Consider the following 20,000-nt stretch of genomic DNA (forward strand, 5'->3'; position numbering starts at 1 on the left):
TTGTTCAGCGGATCAGTTAGAAATAACGCAGGGAGGAAGAGTACAAGCAGAAACAGCCACAGTGATGATGATGTTTTATGAAGAGCTGCAGACAACCAGCACACCTCCAACAGGTAAACTACTTATTTATTTTATTTTACTTTGCTGTGCTGTGTAATGGCGTCATGGCTCAGCGTAACTACTCGGAGCAGCCAACTCGCGCTTTGTGCACGTAGCAGATGTCCATATAAAAAAATCTGTCACGAACTGATGTCAGCTCGGGCTGAAAGTAGAAAAAACTGTTGGAAACCGAGCGTTCAGAGGAGCCTGAAGCTGCTGCTTTCTGCTCACAGGGATCACTCCTACATACCTCGTTATTTGACACGTCGGCCACTTTTAACATGAACATCCGACATTGTGACGTTATAAATATGTCTAAAAATAAGGAAAAGCATAATACGTCCCCTTTAAGAAATGAAAAATATTTGCATATTCATAGATTCTGGTCATTTTAAGGATTTTTAGCAACGTTTTTATGGAAAAACCACATCAGTTATTATTCCAAGCAGAGGATTTTTAGATGTCTGAAAACAAGTCTGTTCAGTTTTCTCAACATCATAATCTTTAGCTTCTGCCCGCTCTGTGCTCTGTGATTGGATGTCTCCTTCGAAATGCACCATGGGAGTTGTAGTTAACTTCTACCTTGACGTTTTTATCTACACGGTTTTGTACCTACGATCTTTTCTTAGTTATTTATCTTGATCCAAGCAGTAGAAGACTTTGAAAAAATGAAAAATGAACCTGATTTTTATTTCCAGAACCAAACCACCATCTGCTCCAAACCAGTCTACAGACACCTGTCAGCCAATCAGAATCAGTGTGGTATATTTTTGTCATCCATGTGATCAGATGTCAGCGATGGTCTTCAGAAGTATAGTAATACAAACCCGCATCTGTGTGAGTGTGTTTAAAATGTGACTTTGGGGTGATTCTCTCTGACAGGATTCAGAGCTGTGTTACAGGAAATACACAACACGCACCGTGCTGCAGGCGCCAACAACAATCCAGCACACACACACACACACACACACACACACACACACACACTAATTTGGTGTATACATATCTGTTCTGTTCATTAAAATGCATGTGCCTCTTCAAAGCGCTGACGACAATGATGCCATCTGCTGTTGTGGGGTGAGGGTATGCGCACACACACAGACACACACACACACACACACACACACACACACACACATTCATAGACATCCTCATGTTTAGAAATGCCCAAACACACACACACACACACATTGCACATTCTCACACACATTTACTTTTATTCACACATACTGAACTACAGTCTTGTTCTTGTGCAGGTAAATATCCTGGCTGGAGTCCTCACACACACACACACACACACACACACATGCACAAAAACACACACACACTACCCCAAATTTCAGGCAATTTGCTTTCATCTTTGGGTCATTCCTACAAGCCCAAACGTCCCTTTTAAAAGTGAGTGCTCCTCTTCTCCTCTAAGTGCGTCGCACAAAGGGCCCATTTCAAAGGCAAATTCCACTTAGATTCACAAGTGCTGTGTATACTCTGGTACTCCAGGCAGAAATTCATCAAGCTTAATGTTCCCTTCACAGAAAATCACTTAGTGCAGAAGCTAGCCGTCTGTGTGTGTGTGTGAACGTGTGTGTGTGAAAGTGTGTTTTTCTGCAGATTTTCCATGTTGTTTGATAGCAGTTTAAAGGAGCAGACAGTGCAGTGCAGCTCTGCCCGCCGTCGGCTCAATCTGCCTGTTTGTATACGTTCAGATTCATTAAGATAAAAAAAAAGAAAAAAAAAAGGTTTGTTTAGACGAGCAAAGAAAAGTTTATCTGGCAGCTAAATGTTGTCATGTTGTGCTTACGGTTTAATTTACAATTAGAGGAAGTGTTAGGAGTTAATACGGGTCAGAAAATGTGAGAAAAATGTACCAAAAACTCCCAAAATAATCTTATTATTACATAAACATGAAACAGTGAAGCATTAATAGGGATATATAGGCCAGACTTGAACCAATGATGTTGCAGATATGTGACACAATAACCAATCAGCTACCAGGGCGCTCCTAATAGAGATACTTCTGAAGCCAAAAAAAATGAGTTATTTAAAATTTTAAGCTGTAATGTTTTGATATTTTCTTCAAGACATCAGTTAGAAAAAATGAAAAAATACAATATCCATGAATAATCTTTTAGAACAGAAACACTGTTGAAGCTTTAATGTTAATTTGTAAGTATTTAATGCAGAAATTAACAGTTTTTTGTTGTTGTTTTTTTATTTTCAGTTGAATTAAATTCTGATAAAAAATAGTTAAATTTACAATTTTAATTTCAATTTTATCAGCCCAACGGTTGTTCAGACTGTAATCAAAGTGAATTCTACAGGTATATTCTACTGTTACATAGAAAGGTGTTTGCAGACTGAGGCAAAGTATTTCGACTTATAGAAAGCTGCTGTCACATCCCGAAACCTCCGTGAACAAACAGACAGAAGAGCAAAAAGAAGGAGGATAAAAGACACAGCTGGAGTTCCTGTTAAATTTTAAATAACAGGAAAATCTATATAGACTTCAATACAAAACTTAAATTTTGTTCACTTTGTCTAATCAATCAAACTCCAGAGTAGAAACCAGCTGATCCCAACATGTTGGATCAACAGTTGATCCATAACTTTTCAAACTATAAATATCAGATATACAGAATAAAACAAAGCATATTTCTAGCGTTCACTTTTAAGAAACCGGTATTTGGTGGATAGGAAGGATTTGACAATATTCACAAAACAGCTGCTGTGATTTCTTAGTTTGAAAATCAGGAGAAAATACCAACAACATGATGATGTCAATGTCCGGGAGAGAACTGTCAATCATCTGTTGCTCATCTTTAAACTTCAAACTAATGAGCCTCGACGGACGACAAGAGGAGAAATAAATTTATACGGCAGTGTTGCAAAGGTTGATGTTTGTTTAGACTAAAGATGAAAAATTACCATTTACAAGAATCAGGCTAATTTCAGAGAGAATATTGTTCTTTAAGTAAAGTAGGGGTGATTTCCAACTGAAATATTTTCAGGATTAAAGTTAATAAAGTCTGAAAAGTTCAGACAAACACTCATATATATCGTAGGAATTTCTCAAACTGGAATAGTTAAAACATTAAAAAAAGAAGCTCAAAAAGTTCTTAAATATGACGTTCATGATTTAAGGTGGAATAGCCGGAGACATAAACGATCTCTAATCATGATCAAAACTCAAACTGAGGAGCAACAAGAAGAAGATAGAACACACAAGCCGGTACAACCTCATACAAAGCGCTCTTTGAGAAGAAAAATCAGCTTGAACCTTTCTTGTTTTAGGAATGTAATATCTTTTAAAAAAGGGGTATGTTATTCAGTGAACTATTAAAGCAAGGTTCCTCTGGGTCTTTCTGGTTCTCTTTGCTGGAGCTACACAGAAACAGAGGTGGGACAAAGTTTCCAAATCACAAATAAGTCTCAAGTCTTTGCTATGAAGTCTCAGGTCAAGACCGACTATTCCCTTGTCAAGCTGAAGGCCTAAACGTTGCGTTTGAAGTCCTAACAAGTCACTTTTTGGAGTCTGCTGGTGTCAACATGATTTGCTGCACACAGACTGATTTAAAGTAGTTGTCAGGACAGTGAACAGTTGAATTTTTGCTCACTTTTTAACACCACAATGTTTTATCTTTGAGTTTGGGAGGGAGATCCAGTCTACAGGGTGTCACTGGTGTTAAAGTCAAAGTTGAGTTACAAATATTTTACTGTTTTTTTTTTCAAGGGAAGTCATCTGATTGGTGACTCAGGTGTGATTTGTGTCGCCACCTCTGCACAGAACCACAAACAGATTAAAAGAGAGACATCAGATGACATCTCGTCCTCCAGCTCCATCCGTGTCCATCCTACCTTTGACAGAGGTGTTGGGCGGCGGTCCCTCGATGCGCAGGTTCCACGGCGGGTCTCCCTGGTTGGCGAAGTCCCTCATCTTCAGGTAGCTGATGGTGAGCCGGATGATGGAGGCCTTGTCCAGCTGGCTGGTGATGGCGCCCGGCAGCGGCAACATCTTGGCCAGTTCGTAAAACTCAAAGTTCTCCTTTCCCCGCCGCGACCGCGCCGCGTCCCTTGACTTCTCCTTCCTCAGAGCCTGCAGCCTGGACGCACAGCAGACGACAACAGGAAGTTAGAAATCACATAATAAAACATATGACGTGCAGAACGTGCAGCATATTCACAGGATTTTCAGAGGAGCAGAAAACCTAAAGACGGTTCATGAATATCTCTCTAGTTTAGTTTGTTTAACACTGTCAAAGATAACACAATAAAGTCCAAGGGCTCTATTTTAATCATGCAAGCAGTGAGTTTTGTTTGCACGGACTGTTCATGTATGTGTAGCAGTACAAAGTGCAGAAGGGCTGGATGAAGGTGAATAGAGATCAGAATGAACTGTGCACTAATACACCACACACAGCAGCAAAGCAAAGTGTCAGAGCGCTGCTTGCACTGGTTGTTTCACCACAATAAAAGGGCCCCAAGACTTATTTCCATGGTGGTCCTTGATGCGTAGTAATGTCTGACATTTGAAGAAAAAAAATCGTTTGAAAATTTTCCATCATGAAACCATAAAAATTAAGATAAAATGACACAAATATGGAAAACATTAAGCGTTAAACTATGCAAAGGATAAAACACCCTAAATTCAGACTTGACTAACTCCTCCAGAGCTGTTTCTAGAGGCTATGTAGTACTTTCCATGAGTAGTAAACACGTTTTCATGTGTAAAATTTGTGAAGTATTTTTTGGGTTTTTTTTTTACCATTTCTTAAAATAATTTCCTAAATTTGCAATTTTCTCATTACCAGAGCTAAATAATTTCTAAATTAGAAAGTTAGTCACTGAAACACCCACAAACAGAGCACAATGGTGACTTAATATTTCATACATGACTGGTGGCAAAGTGGCGTCTTTTTCAACAATTTGGAAAAAAAAAAAATCAATCTCGCTGTGCTGCCGCACATTGACATAAAGGCATTCTGTAGGGCTAGGATTAGGGTTAAGATTAGGGTTAGGGTTAGGGTTAGGGGTTAGGGTTAGGGTTAAGATTAGGGTTAGGGTTGGGGGGTAGGGTTATGGTCAAGGGGTTAGGGTTAGGATTAGGGTTAGGATTAGGATTAGGGGGGTAGAGTTAGGGTCAAGGTTAAGGTTAGGGTGTTAGGGTTATGGTCAGGGGGTTAGGGTTAGGATTAGGGTTAGGATTAGGATTAGGGGGGTAGAGTTAGGGTCAAGGTTAAGGTTAGGGTGTTAGGGTTAGGGTCAGGGGGTTAGGGTTAGGATTTGGGTTAGGGTTAAGATTCGGGTTAGGATTAGGATTATGGTAAGGGGTTAGGATTAGGGTTAGGGTGTTAGGGTTATGGTCAGGGAGTTAGGGTTAGGATTTGGGTTAGGGTTAAGATTAGGGTTAGGATTAGGATTATGGTAAGGGGTTAGGATTAGGATTAGGGGGTAGGGTTAGGGTCAGGATTAGGGTTAGGGGGTTAGCTATTGTGTCTTCTTGGGAAGACAGTCTCCTCCCTCAGGTGACACAGAAGTGACATCAAACATGTCAAACATGTGTCTTAAAAAATCTTTATGAGAATGACTGGCAGCGACTGAATCTGAAGACTTCAGATTAGAATCTTTACATATTACAAACTATATGATTTTATCCGCTGATCAAACACCAACTGAACCAGACTGGAACAGACCTGCTCTGATTTGCTCTCACCAGTCAGAACTGGCTCAAGTCTTGTGCTCTAAGTCTGGCATCAGAGTTCTCCTGGTTGAGAGATGATCATTTGATATATGACAACATGCAAATTAGCGTATGACATCACCTAATGACTTTGAATTTCACTCACATCTTCTTTAGATCAACATAAGAAGGAACTTCAGTGATCACCGCAGGGATCTGAGCTGACAGACATCACCTTCCTCTTCTCTAATCTTCCTTCCTCTCTCCTTTACTGTATTACCTCATTTTCACCATAAAGTAGCTGACAATCCTTTTCTTTCCCTCACTTCCTTTTCTCCTTCATCAATTTCCACTCTATTACTTTATATCAAAGCGCTGCTCTGTTTATTCTCTCTCTCTTTCACCCTTCAACAACAACAGTGACGACCACACTTCCCCGCGGCCTCTCATCATCATCGGACGCCGTTATGAATTAACTCGGCAATAAACCAGCAGCCAAAAACCTCTGTGGGCTTTCTGATGGCCCGCACACACACACACACACACACACACACACACACACACACACACACACACACACACACACACACACACACTATACGACAGGTGATTAATTTTTGCCGGAGCAAAAAAAAAAAAAATGCGAGAGAAAAAGTGTTAGACGGATGAAAGGGTGAGAGGGGGGATGTAAAGAGAAGGAGAAGGATGAGATGGAGGGATAGCGGACAAACACTTTAGATGAGGAGGAGGAGGAGGAGGAGGAGGAGGAGGAGGAGTTGTTTAGGGCTACAGATGAAAAATGGCTGTCATCTGGCGAAGAATATCATTTTCATACTGTTTGTCACTTATTTATCAGGGAGAACAAACAATAAATGAGGAGGAGAGGAAACAAGAGGAGAGCAACAACATGATACTTTTTCAATTCACGTTATCAGTTTCTTTCTCAAACTTTATTTCATTTTATTGGTCAATATGAGGACTCTTATTTAACTTTATTTTTGTTGTTGTGTATTTTAAAGATAAAATCCGTTTTTTCACTTCAACAAATTATGTGATTTGATCTGATGTGTCTCCAACTGTAGCAAATGTGTGACATAAAACTGAACGATAAAGATGAAATACGAGAGATGTAAAAGAAATGTTTACATGTTTCAGTTTTAAGATCTGAAATGTCTCAACTTGCTGTCAAGATTATAAAAGATTAGATTAGATTATAGTAGATCTTTAACCCTGAACACTGGATTTTCTGGAACTATTTAAAGCATTTTTGTTATTCAGAAAGAAAGAAGTAGATGTAAGATGTAGCACAACAAGCTGGTGAAGCTGTAAACAGAACTACACTCCTGCACATGCTCAGTAGCGTCTGCCTTACACAGAACTACTCTCCAGAGACTGAAAATCTTATCGCTGTTATTAGTCTTTGGAGCCGTTTCTAAACAAACTAACTTGACCAAACTCTTCATGATGAAGGAACATGTGACCCAGAGCAGCGGTGAGACTCACTGATGTGTTTTTAATAGTTTCTGGAACAACAACGGAGGAATAAGATATATCAGATATATCAAAAATTTGTTGACAAGAAGAAAAATATAGAAAATTGCCAGGCTGATCCTTTAAGAACATGGCAGTGCTGTGATCTTATTGGCTTCCTGTCCAACATTTAAATTGCTCGATTATGAAACATCATAAGAGGCTTCATTGTCGTAGATGCTGCTTGTAAACAAAAACATAAATGTGAAGACAGTTTCTGCAGCATAAAGACATGATGTTGAGGTAGCGTGAAGAACTGAACTGTAAACCATCATCAGTTACAACAAGCAGAGAAAGGTTAAAATATATATAAAAAAATGCAAAACATAAATAAAATTCAGTTGAAACTCTTTTGATTCAGGAACAAGATTATGAATGTGAACAGATAGTGAATGGCATCTTTTGTTATTTGTATTTCTAACATAAACAAGACAACAGAAGAATACGGAGAGTTGGATAAAAAATATTCACTGTATTTACAAAACACACACACACACACACACACACACACACACACACACACGTAGATCTGTCCGATGTGTGTTTGTGTGAAGCCTGCAGTGACGGCTGCTGGGAGCGTGAGGAGGAACCGAGCAGACAGAATTTATTTGTTCCGCAAACTTGGAAAGCATTATGTTGACGGACAACAAATATGTCTTCATGTCTGTCTGCTGTGTGTGTGTGTGTGTGTGTGTGTGTGTGTGTTTGTATGTGAGGGTGTGTGTGTAAGTGGACAAGGAGGTGTGTTTGACCTTGACTCAAACAGACATATTTATCATGTACTGGCTGAGTAGGTAAATGCAACACTTGTTGTGATCAGTGTGTGTGTGTGTGTGTGTGTGTGTGTGTGTGTGTGTGTGTGTGTGTGTGTGTGTGTCAGTGTTTGGGTCTTATAAACATGAAATGAAACCATGTCGTAAAGTTCAGCCGGGTGACTTGATGGTGTTTTAAAGAGCTTGTCACGGCAGGCGAGGTAGGTGTGTGTATGTGTGTGTGTGTGTGTGTGTGTGTGTGTGTGTGTGTGTGCGTGCGTGTGTGTCATGTCGTAAAGTTCAGTGAGGTGGGTCGATGGCTTTTTAAAGAGCTTGTCAGCTGAAAGGAAGAGATATGTGTGTTTCTGTGTGTGCGTGTGTGACTATTTTAAGAGCGTGTAGGCAGACGGTATGCTGGGAAGGTCACTGGGTGGTCGAGGTTTAACTTCCAGGTCAAGTGGAGGTCAAACTGGCCATCAGTCATGTGACGAGATGAACCGTCGTCGGGCAGATTTACCGTCTGAGCTCCTCACACACACTGACACTGACAGTCTGTGTTTGGAAACATCTGATTCATACGATCTGTGTGTTTGAAGTTCATTTATCCTGCAGGTTGGATCATTTCTACAACAGTTTTGAGAGAACAAAACTCATCTGTAAATCTGTCTTCATCATCGTCCTCGTGTTTCTGACTGCTGCACAGACATGCCGAGTGAAACATGAGCTGATTCTCTGTCGGTTCAGTCTATAAATTATTTGATATAATCTCACCACAAAGTTTATTAACCAAATGTCCAACAGTTTCTGTCTTCATTCTTCTCATAACTATTGAACTATTGAGCGAAGCACCGGACCAGCTTTCAAGTAGAAACTCCACGATTAATTATACAAATTGCAGAGAGACTCCAGACACGCCGGTTGACGGACAGATCTGGGAGGTGATGGGATGCAGCCTGGAGGAGACTTTACTTTATTACTGCTGGCAAAAAAAAAAATGAACAAACGATTCTCCTTTGTTTCAATTTGTACTGGTACGAACTGCCTCCAGGAAACAGCCGTACGCTCACACTGACAAAAGCTCTCACCTGTTCCTGTCTACTTACAAAACTAACTGCCAAACATATACTTATATCCTAGCAGATAGCTGCCGTCCTCTATTCAGAGGCGCTATAGAGTCTTTCTGGCAAATAAAAACGTATTTAAGAAGTCCTTCATCTCGAGTACCATCACTATTCTGCAAAGCATCTGATGTGTTTAATGTGTAATGTGACCTTGTCTCTGTGTTTGTCTCTTTCTTGTGAGAATCATTTGTAATGCGTCTTCATGTCAATAAAGATATATTCTATTGTACAAGTTTAAATAGTGCTATAAACTCACTCAGTACTGTGTGACTGAGTTCTTTAAGCGGTGCTGGTGGTGACTCACTGACTGACTTGATTTTCCCATCTGGGCTTTCTGTAGCTGTATACATTCGCTGCTGAATACTGACTCAACTCGGCTTCTGCTGATGCTGATACCGGCTCTCGTACAGACTCGCTGCTCTCCATCCTTTCCCCGTACATGCTGAACCGCTGCCGGCATGCTGAGGAATACCGAAGAGACTGCTCGGAGGCTTCGGGGCCTCGCCAGATTTGTTCATACACCAGAGACAGACCACGCATATACTGTGCATGGTCTACAAAACTTAAAGTGCTAAAAATACAGGATATATTTAGAAGTCAAACTTCCCGGCACTCGTTATGGCGGCGGGCTTTTCACCTCCCAGTGTGGATACTCGGTTGACAGCTATAACCACTCTTGTCTTTAGATGTGGCCAAACACATTGTGCAAACTAGTTCTTCTGCAGAATAGTGAGGCATAATACCAGTCACATTTAAAGGAATAGTTTGACATTTTAGGGAAATATGCTTATTTGCACATTCTCTCTCGAAATCACACCTCAGTGTATGTACTTTAACTTCCTTCTCTCTCTCTCTCTGCCATGCATCTGATGTCTGTTACATCGCATCACATGATATATCGATACAGCTCTCAAGTTTATATGATAAATATGAAGCTACCGCTAGCAGCTGGTTAGCTTAACTTAGCATAAATACTGAAATGGGGGGGAAACAGATAGCCTGGTTTTGTCTTGAGGTAAGAAAATCTGCCCACCGACACCTTTAAAGTTCACTAATTAACACGATATATCTGTGTAGTTTTTACAGACTGTGTTTCCAGGAGCAAACAGCTAATAATTCACCTCCAAATAGCAGCTTTTAAAGCCAGCATAAGGCAGCTTTCAGGGATGCAAAACAAAAAAAAAGAAACAGCCTGATTCACTCCATTTAAATTGTACCGTGTCCTTAAATTCCTCAGAGACTAAATCAAATTTACTTTCACGCTTTCCTCCTTTTTTTTTTGTTTGAACAGAAGTCAGTTTCTGTTCAATTTACATCACGGAACAAACTCTGAGCTTAATTTTTCCTGTTCTTTCCAGATATGAGAGTATCTGTTTACACGATCGGCTCATCCATCCACCGAGGCCAAACTGAGAGGAAGAATATTTCAGCGGTGTATTTAAAAAAAAAAAAAAAAAAGGAAAGAAAATAAAATTCATGCAGGAACATCTTCAGTGAGATAAAAGAGAAACACGGCGAGCAATATGAAGAGAGAGATGAAGGCGGGAGATAACGCCGCTCCACGGTGGCCGACGGGGGAAATCTGTGGAGGTTTGAGGTCCTGACCGCTGATAACCATCTCACACACACACACACACACACACACACACACACACACACACACACTTTACAATCTACGGAGTTTGAAGCCTTTAACAATGACAGAAATCTCTCTATGTACATACTGTAAACACACACACACACACACACACTTTATATTTAAACAAAGATTGTTCAGATTTGAGTCTGGTTAAGATGGACGTTCAGATATAAAAAAGGTGTGTGTCTGTGAGTGAGAGAGCAGATGTGAAAAAAGAAGAGAGATAAAATAATGCGAGAGAACGAGATGGGAGAGAGAGAGAGAGGGAGAAACTTTTATTGTGAATAAGTAGTGAGTGGGAGAGCAAAGGATAAAAAGAAAATGAAGAGAAATGATAGAAGGAAAGAGGACGTATTCTGTACTAAATATGTGCAGAGAGCCTAGTATTTGTATTTGTATTTGTATTTGTTGAGGCAGCAAAATTATTTGTATTTGTATTCCAATATAAGTGGAAAGAGGCTTAAAAATCCCCTTTTTTGTTTTTATTAAGATTATAATTTTAGAAAATTGAAGATGAAAATTAAAGTGATGTCCAAATTAAGAAATGTGCGACTCGTTGAGACCTGCCGATAGACATAACAGCGGAGCAGAAATAGCGACTATAACTGACCTGCTCGCTGCTATTTGACGTTTTTTTTTTTTTGTTTTTTCTTCCCAAAAACAAAAAAATATTTGTATGAGACAAATATTCGTAAAAAACTCCACTATTTCTGCTTTGCCGAATAACGTATTTGTATTCGGGCACACCCTTATTCTGTACATTTACAAGTCTATGTTTTAAATCTGGGGCTCTACTGGAATATTTTAACATGATTTCCAGTTTAAAACTCCTTATGTATCTTCTACTGGTCCTTTATGCAGCCCCTCAGCTCCAATAAACTCTGTTCTGATTGGCCAGCTCTTGAGAGCTACGTTAACAGACTATGAAACAAACAGTTACTCCAAATGTTAACAAATACATCCTTACATGTTGGAGCTGATATCTGATCTGAGATATGAGAGTGGGCAACGCACATAAACCTTAGCAACGAAGGCTAATGAACAGACGGCCGTTTATGATCGTTCACGGCGAGCTAACGTCAGCTCAAGGTAGAAAAGATGAAGCGTTCAGTGCAGGTTGAAGCCCTGGTTTTTGACTTGCAGGCGGTGTTAAAGTTTTGGAGCTTCGACCATGTTTAACATCTGATATCACACAGATAATCACAAAAAAGCATAATGTGTCCCCTTTAAGCAACAGATGAAATCACAACTTCAATCTGCAGCCAAAAACTAAAAAAAAATGGATGTTTACACGCAGATAGGTGAGTAAGAACAAACAACAAAATCACTCTGGGTCCCAATCCACCCTCCAGAAGAGAACATCAACAAATGCTGCATTATGGAACAACGTAGTGTTGAGTGCAAAGGCTGTGAATCCTCTTTTTTTGCTTTAAAGTGTGTGTGTGTGTGTGTGTGTGTGTGTGTGTGTGTGTGTGTGTTTGTTTGGGGGATGCAGCTGCCATAGTGTTGAAATTGCTTTTGTATTCCAACTGTGTGTTATCTGCCTCGGTGATGCTTTATTCTGCTGTTGACTGTATAAGAAGTGTCAGACTATTTGATTTATGTTGCTTATTAATGTCTGTTCTATGCACCAAGGTGTCCACAGCCCTTTTTTTTTTATTTACTCTTCTTCTTTTGTTTAATTGTGTGGTTGTATATTTGCAACAGATAATCTTTAAGATGTAAAGTGGCTGTCTGTAAAAAGGGCTTAAAGTAGACAGATGTAAAAATGCTCCCTGTAAGACAAGAGCCAGGGCTTCAACTGCCCTGAATGCCTTGTTTGCAAAATTATCTCCACTTCCCTTTCAAACTGCCTCGAACCGTCGTCAGACTGTTCTCACCTGCCCACAAACAGCCGTCCCTCGGCAGCCTTTGTTGCTAATGTTGTTCACGTTGTTCACTCTCATATTTCAGATGTGATTCAGCTCCAACATGTAACAGATGGATTTGAGAAGTTTCTATTTTGAGTAAAAAAAAAACAGAAAAAAAAGAAGTGAAATCCTGCTACTACAGTTTGTTTACGAAGCTTCCTGAAGCTGACCAATCAGAGCAGAGTGGGCTCATCAGGAGGCGGGGCCTTAAAGAGACAGGAGCTAAAACGGCCTGTTAGAGACAGAGGCTGAACTGAGGGGCTGCATAAAGGACCAGTAGAAGATAAATAAGGAGTTTTTAACTGGGAATCATGCAAAGATATTCCAGTAGAAGCCCCAGAATATAAATATAGAGCTGGAAACGTGTTGTTCACATCACTCATCATAAGAGAAGAACTGGTTGCGAGTTAATCACCGATGCAAAGGTTGAAAGTGATCTGAGAGATCTGAGAAGAAGAAGAACAATTAGAGAGGACAAAAAGGAGAGAAAGATGGAGAAGAAGAAAGATGACAGAATCCAACTTCCTCTTTTTAATCTCTCTCTCTCCCTCTATCCTCCTCTGATGCTCCCTCTCTCTCTCTCGCTCTCTCTCTCTCTCTCTCTCTCTCTCTCTCTCTCTCTCTGCTCGCCTTTCAATTCAGCCAATCAGGTGACCCGCAGCCGAGGTTCCACCCCGTCAACTCCGGGGAGGACAAGAACACACACACACACACACACACACACACAGACAAAAGGCCCTTCAGGAGGAGGGTAATTGCTTCCATGGCGATGGGAAAGGAAGGCAGAGAACAAGTGTCACTTTGGATTAAGCCCCGCCTGCTGACATCGCCATGGCGATGACACCGTCGCTCGCTATATGTGTGTGTATCTGTGTGTGTGTTCACTGATCAGGGGACTGAGTGCCAAACCCAATCTACCCGAAAGAGAGAGAGGAGGGAGAGGAGGGAGAGGAGGGAGAGGAGGGAGAGGAGAGGTAGAAAAAAGTGAAAGAGAGAGATGAAGATGGAGGAGGAAGGAAGATAAAGGAAAACAGACCAAATAAGGAAAGAAGAAGAGAAAGAATGAATGAATTAATCAGAGAGAAAGATGAGGCAAAATAAATCAGAATAGCAGGATGAAGAGAGGATGAGTGAGGTACCAGAGGAAGAGAGAGATATAAGGGGAGAGAGAGAGAAAGAAAAAGAGTGTTAATCATTGATCTCCAGTCTTGTATTGATCACGGAGACACAATAACCTGGTCATTCGGTGAAATAAACCCAACAAATTACAGGATTGTGACCTGCTGCGACTCCGTGTGAGAGAAAGTGTGTTAACGTGTTTGTGTGTGAACGCAAAACAACCGACTATTATGTGTTCAGTCATCTTGTTGCTAGCAACCGCAGGAATGCAGAGCTTAGTGTTGTGTGTGTGTGTGTGTGTGTGTGTGTGTGTGTGTGTGTGTGCACGTGTGTGTGTGTGTGTGTGTGTATGTGTGTGTGTGTGTGTGTGTGTGTGTGTGTGTGTGTGTGTGTTTTGCAGCCTGGTCTCTGCACCAGGTTGCTGTAACCTGCTTTGATCAATCACAGCCAGACAGGCTGGCAGAGTGGCACCCGACAGGTGTGTGTGTGTGTGTGTGTGTGTGCGTGTGTGCGTGTGTGTGTGTGTGTTAAATAGAAACAAGCTAAATATCTGAGGGAGTATTTCTTTGTTAGAAAGTAGATCTGCTGGCAGCTCAGTCTGTGTTCTTGTGCGGCTGTGAGACTGTTCAGCAAACACGCCGAAACATCTGACATCTTTAACACGGGAAAATATTGTTTACTTCCCGTTTCTAACAGACAGTTTTTGTTTTTTTAAGCATGATCGCATTAACTCTCTAATCTTAAAGGATTTAGTTGGTGATTTTTTTGTATTTTTTTTCTTCTTGTCAACAAATCTCATGTTTGGATCCAAACAAACAATGAACTGATCTACTAACAAGTGTTGTGTGTGTATCTAAAGCCTGATATATCTGATTCCTCCGTTGTTGTTCAAAAACTATTAAAAACACGTCAGTGAGCCACATCGCTGCACTGGGTGACATGTTCCTTCATCGAAATATAAAAACAGTAATAAAATAGTAAATAGTAAGTAGAGTGAGGGTCCTAATATGCCAGACAAATGTGGTTCTGTTTAAAAGGCTTTGATAGCTTGTTGTGCTACATATCACAACCTCTTCATTATGTACATGATATATTTATATAAGAACTTCAGTAAAAAGTCAACAGGGTTGTGTTATGTAGCGCAGCAAGTTAGCAAAGCTCTGTAAACTGTGTTTCTTCACATGTTCAGTGGCGGGTTTTTAGTCTTTGGAGCCGTTTCTAAACAAGCTAAGCTACTTTAGCGAAATTGTGCTAATGTTGTGCCCTTAAAACAGGTAAAATAGTGAGGGAAGAGGGATGAAGAAACCCGCACACTTCTCTCGTTTTCACTGGTTTGTCTTGAGTCTTAATTATGTACAGTACAACCAAATTCACATATTTTCTCAGTCGGAATATCTCCTCTGTTTTTCCTAAATAATGTAAATTATATTTTTAACCAACATAAACTGTAACTTAAATGAAATACATTTACCTTTTTAACATTCATATTTTACCTAACACATGAACTGACTCTTTACCGTAATAAAATAATGTTTTTAAACACCTTACAGACAAACTTAAGTGCAGAAAATGGCGGAACAACAGTCGGATGCTACATCGGGACAATAGCAGTGTTAGCTAGCTTACACGGTGACGGAGTTAGCCAGAAACTCTTTAACAATATAAAAGTACAAAATTCACCTCTTTCCCTCGCAATGAACAACAAAATAAGTATCAACAATGTATGTCGCTAAGTTTATAGTGCTTTAAGTACGGTAATAACCTTAAAACAGGGAAAATAGTGAGGGAAGAGGGATGAAGAAACCCGCTAACTTCTCTCGTTTTCACTCGTTTGTATTGAGTGAGGGAGAGGAGCGCGATTCCCCCTACTGGAGCCCTGAGGCGTTACCGATAGGTCGAAGCAGAAAAAGAACACACATTACCTATTTGTACTGTTCATGCTCTGGCTGGATATTCTCCACAGTAACCGAAATAACAATAAAATGATGTATTAAGGAAATAGAATATATAAGACGTATAATTGCATAACTCTATAAAATCATGTTTCTGAAAAATCTAATTATTTTCAAATTCTTAACTACCACACTAACAGGGCATTTATCATAATCAAATGACATTGAACTTAGCGAAATATTGTGACAATAGTCCGACTCAGTGTGAGTCAATCACAGCTGTCAATCAACGCCTGCGCAGCAGACGTCAAAACTAGTATAAGTCTTCAAATCTTATTAACAGAGCAATAAGCTAGCGGCCGTCGGTGATGCTTTAAGGCACTTCAGCCTCAAGATGTGGATGGAAACATCTACAGGTAAGTGAGAGAACATGTGTTTTTTGGTGAACTGACACTTTAAATAGATGAAATACACCAGCAGTAAGAGAGATTGTGTGGGAGTTTTGATCCAGTTACTAACAAAGAAAATAAAATTTACAAAAACTGAAATGTAGAAGCAGTTAAAAAGAAAAAAAAAAAAAGTGAGGAGGAGGAGGAACAGCAATGGTGGCAAGTGGATCAGTGGGAGAATGTGTGTAATCTCCGTCTACCAGGAAACCTGAGCTTCACCTCCTGCTGAACATACACACACACACACGCAGACACGCAGACACACAGTATCATTACATGGCTAATCATCCTCCAATAGGATTGTAGTGATGGAGGGATCAGTATGAACTCCAACAGAGAACTGATGCTAAATCCCTCCATCCTACTGAGAGAGAAAGAGAGAGAGAGAGAGGGAGAGAGAGAGGGAGGGAGAGGCTGGGATTAGAAAAGATGAAAATGAGAAAGAAAAGAAGAAGAAGAAACAAAGGAAAAAAATCACAGGTTGAATCGGGATGAAGAGGAAATAGAAAGGAGGAGAGAGAAGAGAAGAGGAAAAAACAGAGATTCAAAGAAGGATAAAACAGAGGGAGGTAAAAAACAAAGAGACAGAAAATAAAGAACATGAACTTTAATATCAGGTTGTCGTAATTCCATATTTGTTTTATTCTCAATAAATCCAAAGGATGAGACCAAAACCAACAACATATATTTAATTTCTCCAGGTTTTCTGATTTCCCAAATCCATCCCAACACACAACCCGACGGGTTCGGGATCGTCTGAGTCGATACGTGTCTCAACGGCTGCTTCCTAAACGTCGTGTAAAAGCCTTTTATTGTAGTTGAGTCATTATACACAACATGACGGGTTGTTAACTTCTGCAGATTCTTGTGTCTAAATGACCTGATGGATGATGGAAACACTCTGACTCTGACGCCTTCAGCTCCGGTTTTAAAAGCGTTTAAGAGGTCCCCAACCTTTTTTTGCGCCACGGACCGGTTTAATGTCAGACAATATTTTCAAACTAAAATGACACGACCGGCAGCATAAAAACTGTGGTATTTTCTTAATATAATAATAAACCTGAATCCACTGTGTACTCCTATGCAACTTTATTAGCAGCGTCCTCGTGACATTGCGCCAACAACAACATAACATCCTCTCTGCCCCCCTAACGCTCTCTGGTCGCTATGGTAACGTTTAAACATGCCTTCAAAATAAGATACACCACAAAAACACATATAAAGTGCATGAAAAATACAACTCGATTGTTTCTCTGCAACGAGACGGTCCCATCTAGAGGTAACGGGAGACAATGACACCCGAAGCGTGTTGCTCATGTTCGGTCTACTCCGTAATTTTGTAAGAATCACCTGTCGTGATAAATCCATATTTTAAGTAGTATTGTCTGTTTAATGCAGCTTTCTTTTTCTCAGAAGTCGTAGTCTTCTGTCTCCTCGCCGGGCCTTTTCCCCTTCACAAAGACGTTTGTTTTTTACTCATTTTTCTAGCTTGTGGCTTTAATTTTTAGCGGTAACGTATCACGTGACCGAGACAAGCGTCTTGACATGCGTCGAGAGTAAATCGTAGACGGATGTAATGGAGAGAATCCGGTAATTTTTCAAAATAAAATATCGTTCAGACTTAGATAATGAATAAAACTGAAATAATGTAAGTTTTTTTATTCTTTCTGTGCGGCCCGGTACCGGTCCACGGCCCGGGGGTTGGGGACCGCTGCTTTAACATACTGTTTAAACAGACACGTATCAGCATCTCTACCATCTCCTCCTCTACTGTCCAGTGTGGTGATCCAGGAGAGACGCTCCCTGGTCTGCTAAGATTTTATAACCAGGACTTTTTATTTTTCACAAATGGTGAACGACGGCATTAAAAGATGAGTCTTGCCACTAAACGTATAGATAACCAGCTAGTAGTCTGTGGCCGTTTCAGATGTGTGTATAACTGTTTTTGAAGAATAAATAACAAAAAATTCACATAACAATTTATGTTATGTTATTCATATTATTCACATAACAGCTGGCAACTGTTTTTATCCAACAAACAGGAGGAAATATTTGTTGGGGACTATTTTCAGTGGCGGATGAATCCACATTCGGTGCTCTAGTGAGTGTTTCTGGCAGCAGGACGGCACAGAGGAGTCAGATATATCAGGCTTTGATACACACACACAATACTTGTTAGTACATCAGCTCATTGTTGGTTTTTTGGGGGATTTGTTGACAGTAGTTAAAAATATAAAATATCATCAGTCTTATTCTTTAAATCACATGTGACAGAGAGCTGTGGGTTTGTTTGTTTTCCTGCGGTGTTCGTTCACACCGTTTATCAGTTTTACCATCTCTGCCTGCTGCCACGCCGCTTTAGCATCAACCTGAGCATGACAGCAAGCAGGCTGGCTGCAGTGTACACACACACACACACACACACACACACACACACACACACACACACACGCAGCTTCACGTAACAACAAGTTACTAAAACTAAATATTTGATTAATAGAATAATGATTTGACAGCTACATTTAGTGTTTCTATGTTGATGTTTTTGTCATTTTACCAATAAAATAACAATGACATCACAAATAGAGGTGGAGCCAAAGTGAGCAGCAGAGGGTGAACATCTCCTAACAAGTCATATTAAACAACACACACACACACACACACACGTCATTCACAGAGTGGAAAGACATGTTGAACGTCTTAGCAGCATTACAGCTTCCTCCATCCTGTTAGCTACAATCCTGTTAGCTGCTAATACACACCTCACACACACACACACACACACACACACACACACACTTGACTGTGGGTTGCGTTTAGGGTTGCCTCCGAAAATACTGACACTTCAAACTTTTCATGTTCATTCACTTCCTGTTTTTCCAGTGTGTTGTTATATTTTCTGCCTTTTAGCCTGAGAGAAATGATAGATTTATAGATTTTCATGTTATATATTGAACATTTATGTTGTTGTCGACTGAGATGCAGTTTAACTCAAGAAAAATATAATAAATGCACCTTGAGTTATTATTTTTATCTCGGTTTTTGTTTGTTTTGTCAAACTATGCTTCCAAGTTTTATTGCTGTGTGTTTGTTTGTATCAGTAACAACTTTATTTAAACTTTATTAACACTAATGTTGAGTTTATTTGAATGTTTAGTTTATATTTGTGTCTTTATTTGCTGTTTCCTGTTTGGTTTTATTTTATTTATTGTTATACAAACAAGCTCGTGTGTTTGAATATTTATATGTTGTTCTTGATGAACATCAGTCCGATTTATTCTATGAACACCACACAAAAAAAATCAACTTTATTGACAACTAACGACAGTTTTCATCATCGATTAATCAGCTGATGATTCTCTTAAATGAACCTATGAGCTGTTTGTTCCAGAAAATGTCAGAAAATGGTGAAAAACGTCAATCACTGTTTCCCAAAGTCCAAGATGAAACCTAAACATGTCCACAAGCTAAATATATTCAGTTTACTGTCATAGAAGAGTAAAGAAACCAGAAAAAAACATCATTTAAGAAGCAGGAAGCTGCATTTTTTCTTTAAAAAAATGACTCAAAACGATTAATCAATTATTAAAATAGTTAATTTTCTGTTGATTGACTGATTGTTGAAGTTCTAGAAACATAAAAATAATGAAAAGGCTGCTGAAGTCTGTTTATCAGTAACTGTTAAATTGTTTTAACGCTTTATTTTGGTAACTAAAAGCAGCGGTTATTCTATGAACAGCAGCTGTAGCTCTAAAATCTGGAAGATTCAGTGTGTAAGTGTCCAATTTACTCCAACAAATATGTATTTAAAT

At 39.7% G+C, this 20,000-nt stretch overlaps 1 protein-coding gene across 2 annotated transcripts in view; it reads right to left on the minus strand.

The window, feature by feature from the left end:
* The window catches only part of LOC122998234 (neuronal PAS domain-containing protein 3), a 370,534-nt gene that overhangs the window by 203,022 nt on the left and 147,512 nt on the right, over window positions 1–20,000 (minus strand). For both annotated transcript variants that reach the window (XM_044375006.1, XM_044375007.1), the window contains one exon: window positions 3,955–4,199. In XM_044375006.1, the coding sequence (XP_044230941.1) occupies window positions 3,955–4,199 (245 nt within the window). The remainder of the gene's footprint in view (window positions 1–3,954; window positions 4,200–20,000) is intronic.

This window comes from Thunnus albacares, chromosome 15 (genome assembly GCF_914725855.1).
Source record: "Thunnus albacares chromosome 15, fThuAlb1.1, whole genome shotgun sequence".
Taxonomy (NCBI): domain Eukaryota; kingdom Metazoa; phylum Chordata; class Actinopteri; order Scombriformes; family Scombridae; genus Thunnus; species Thunnus albacares.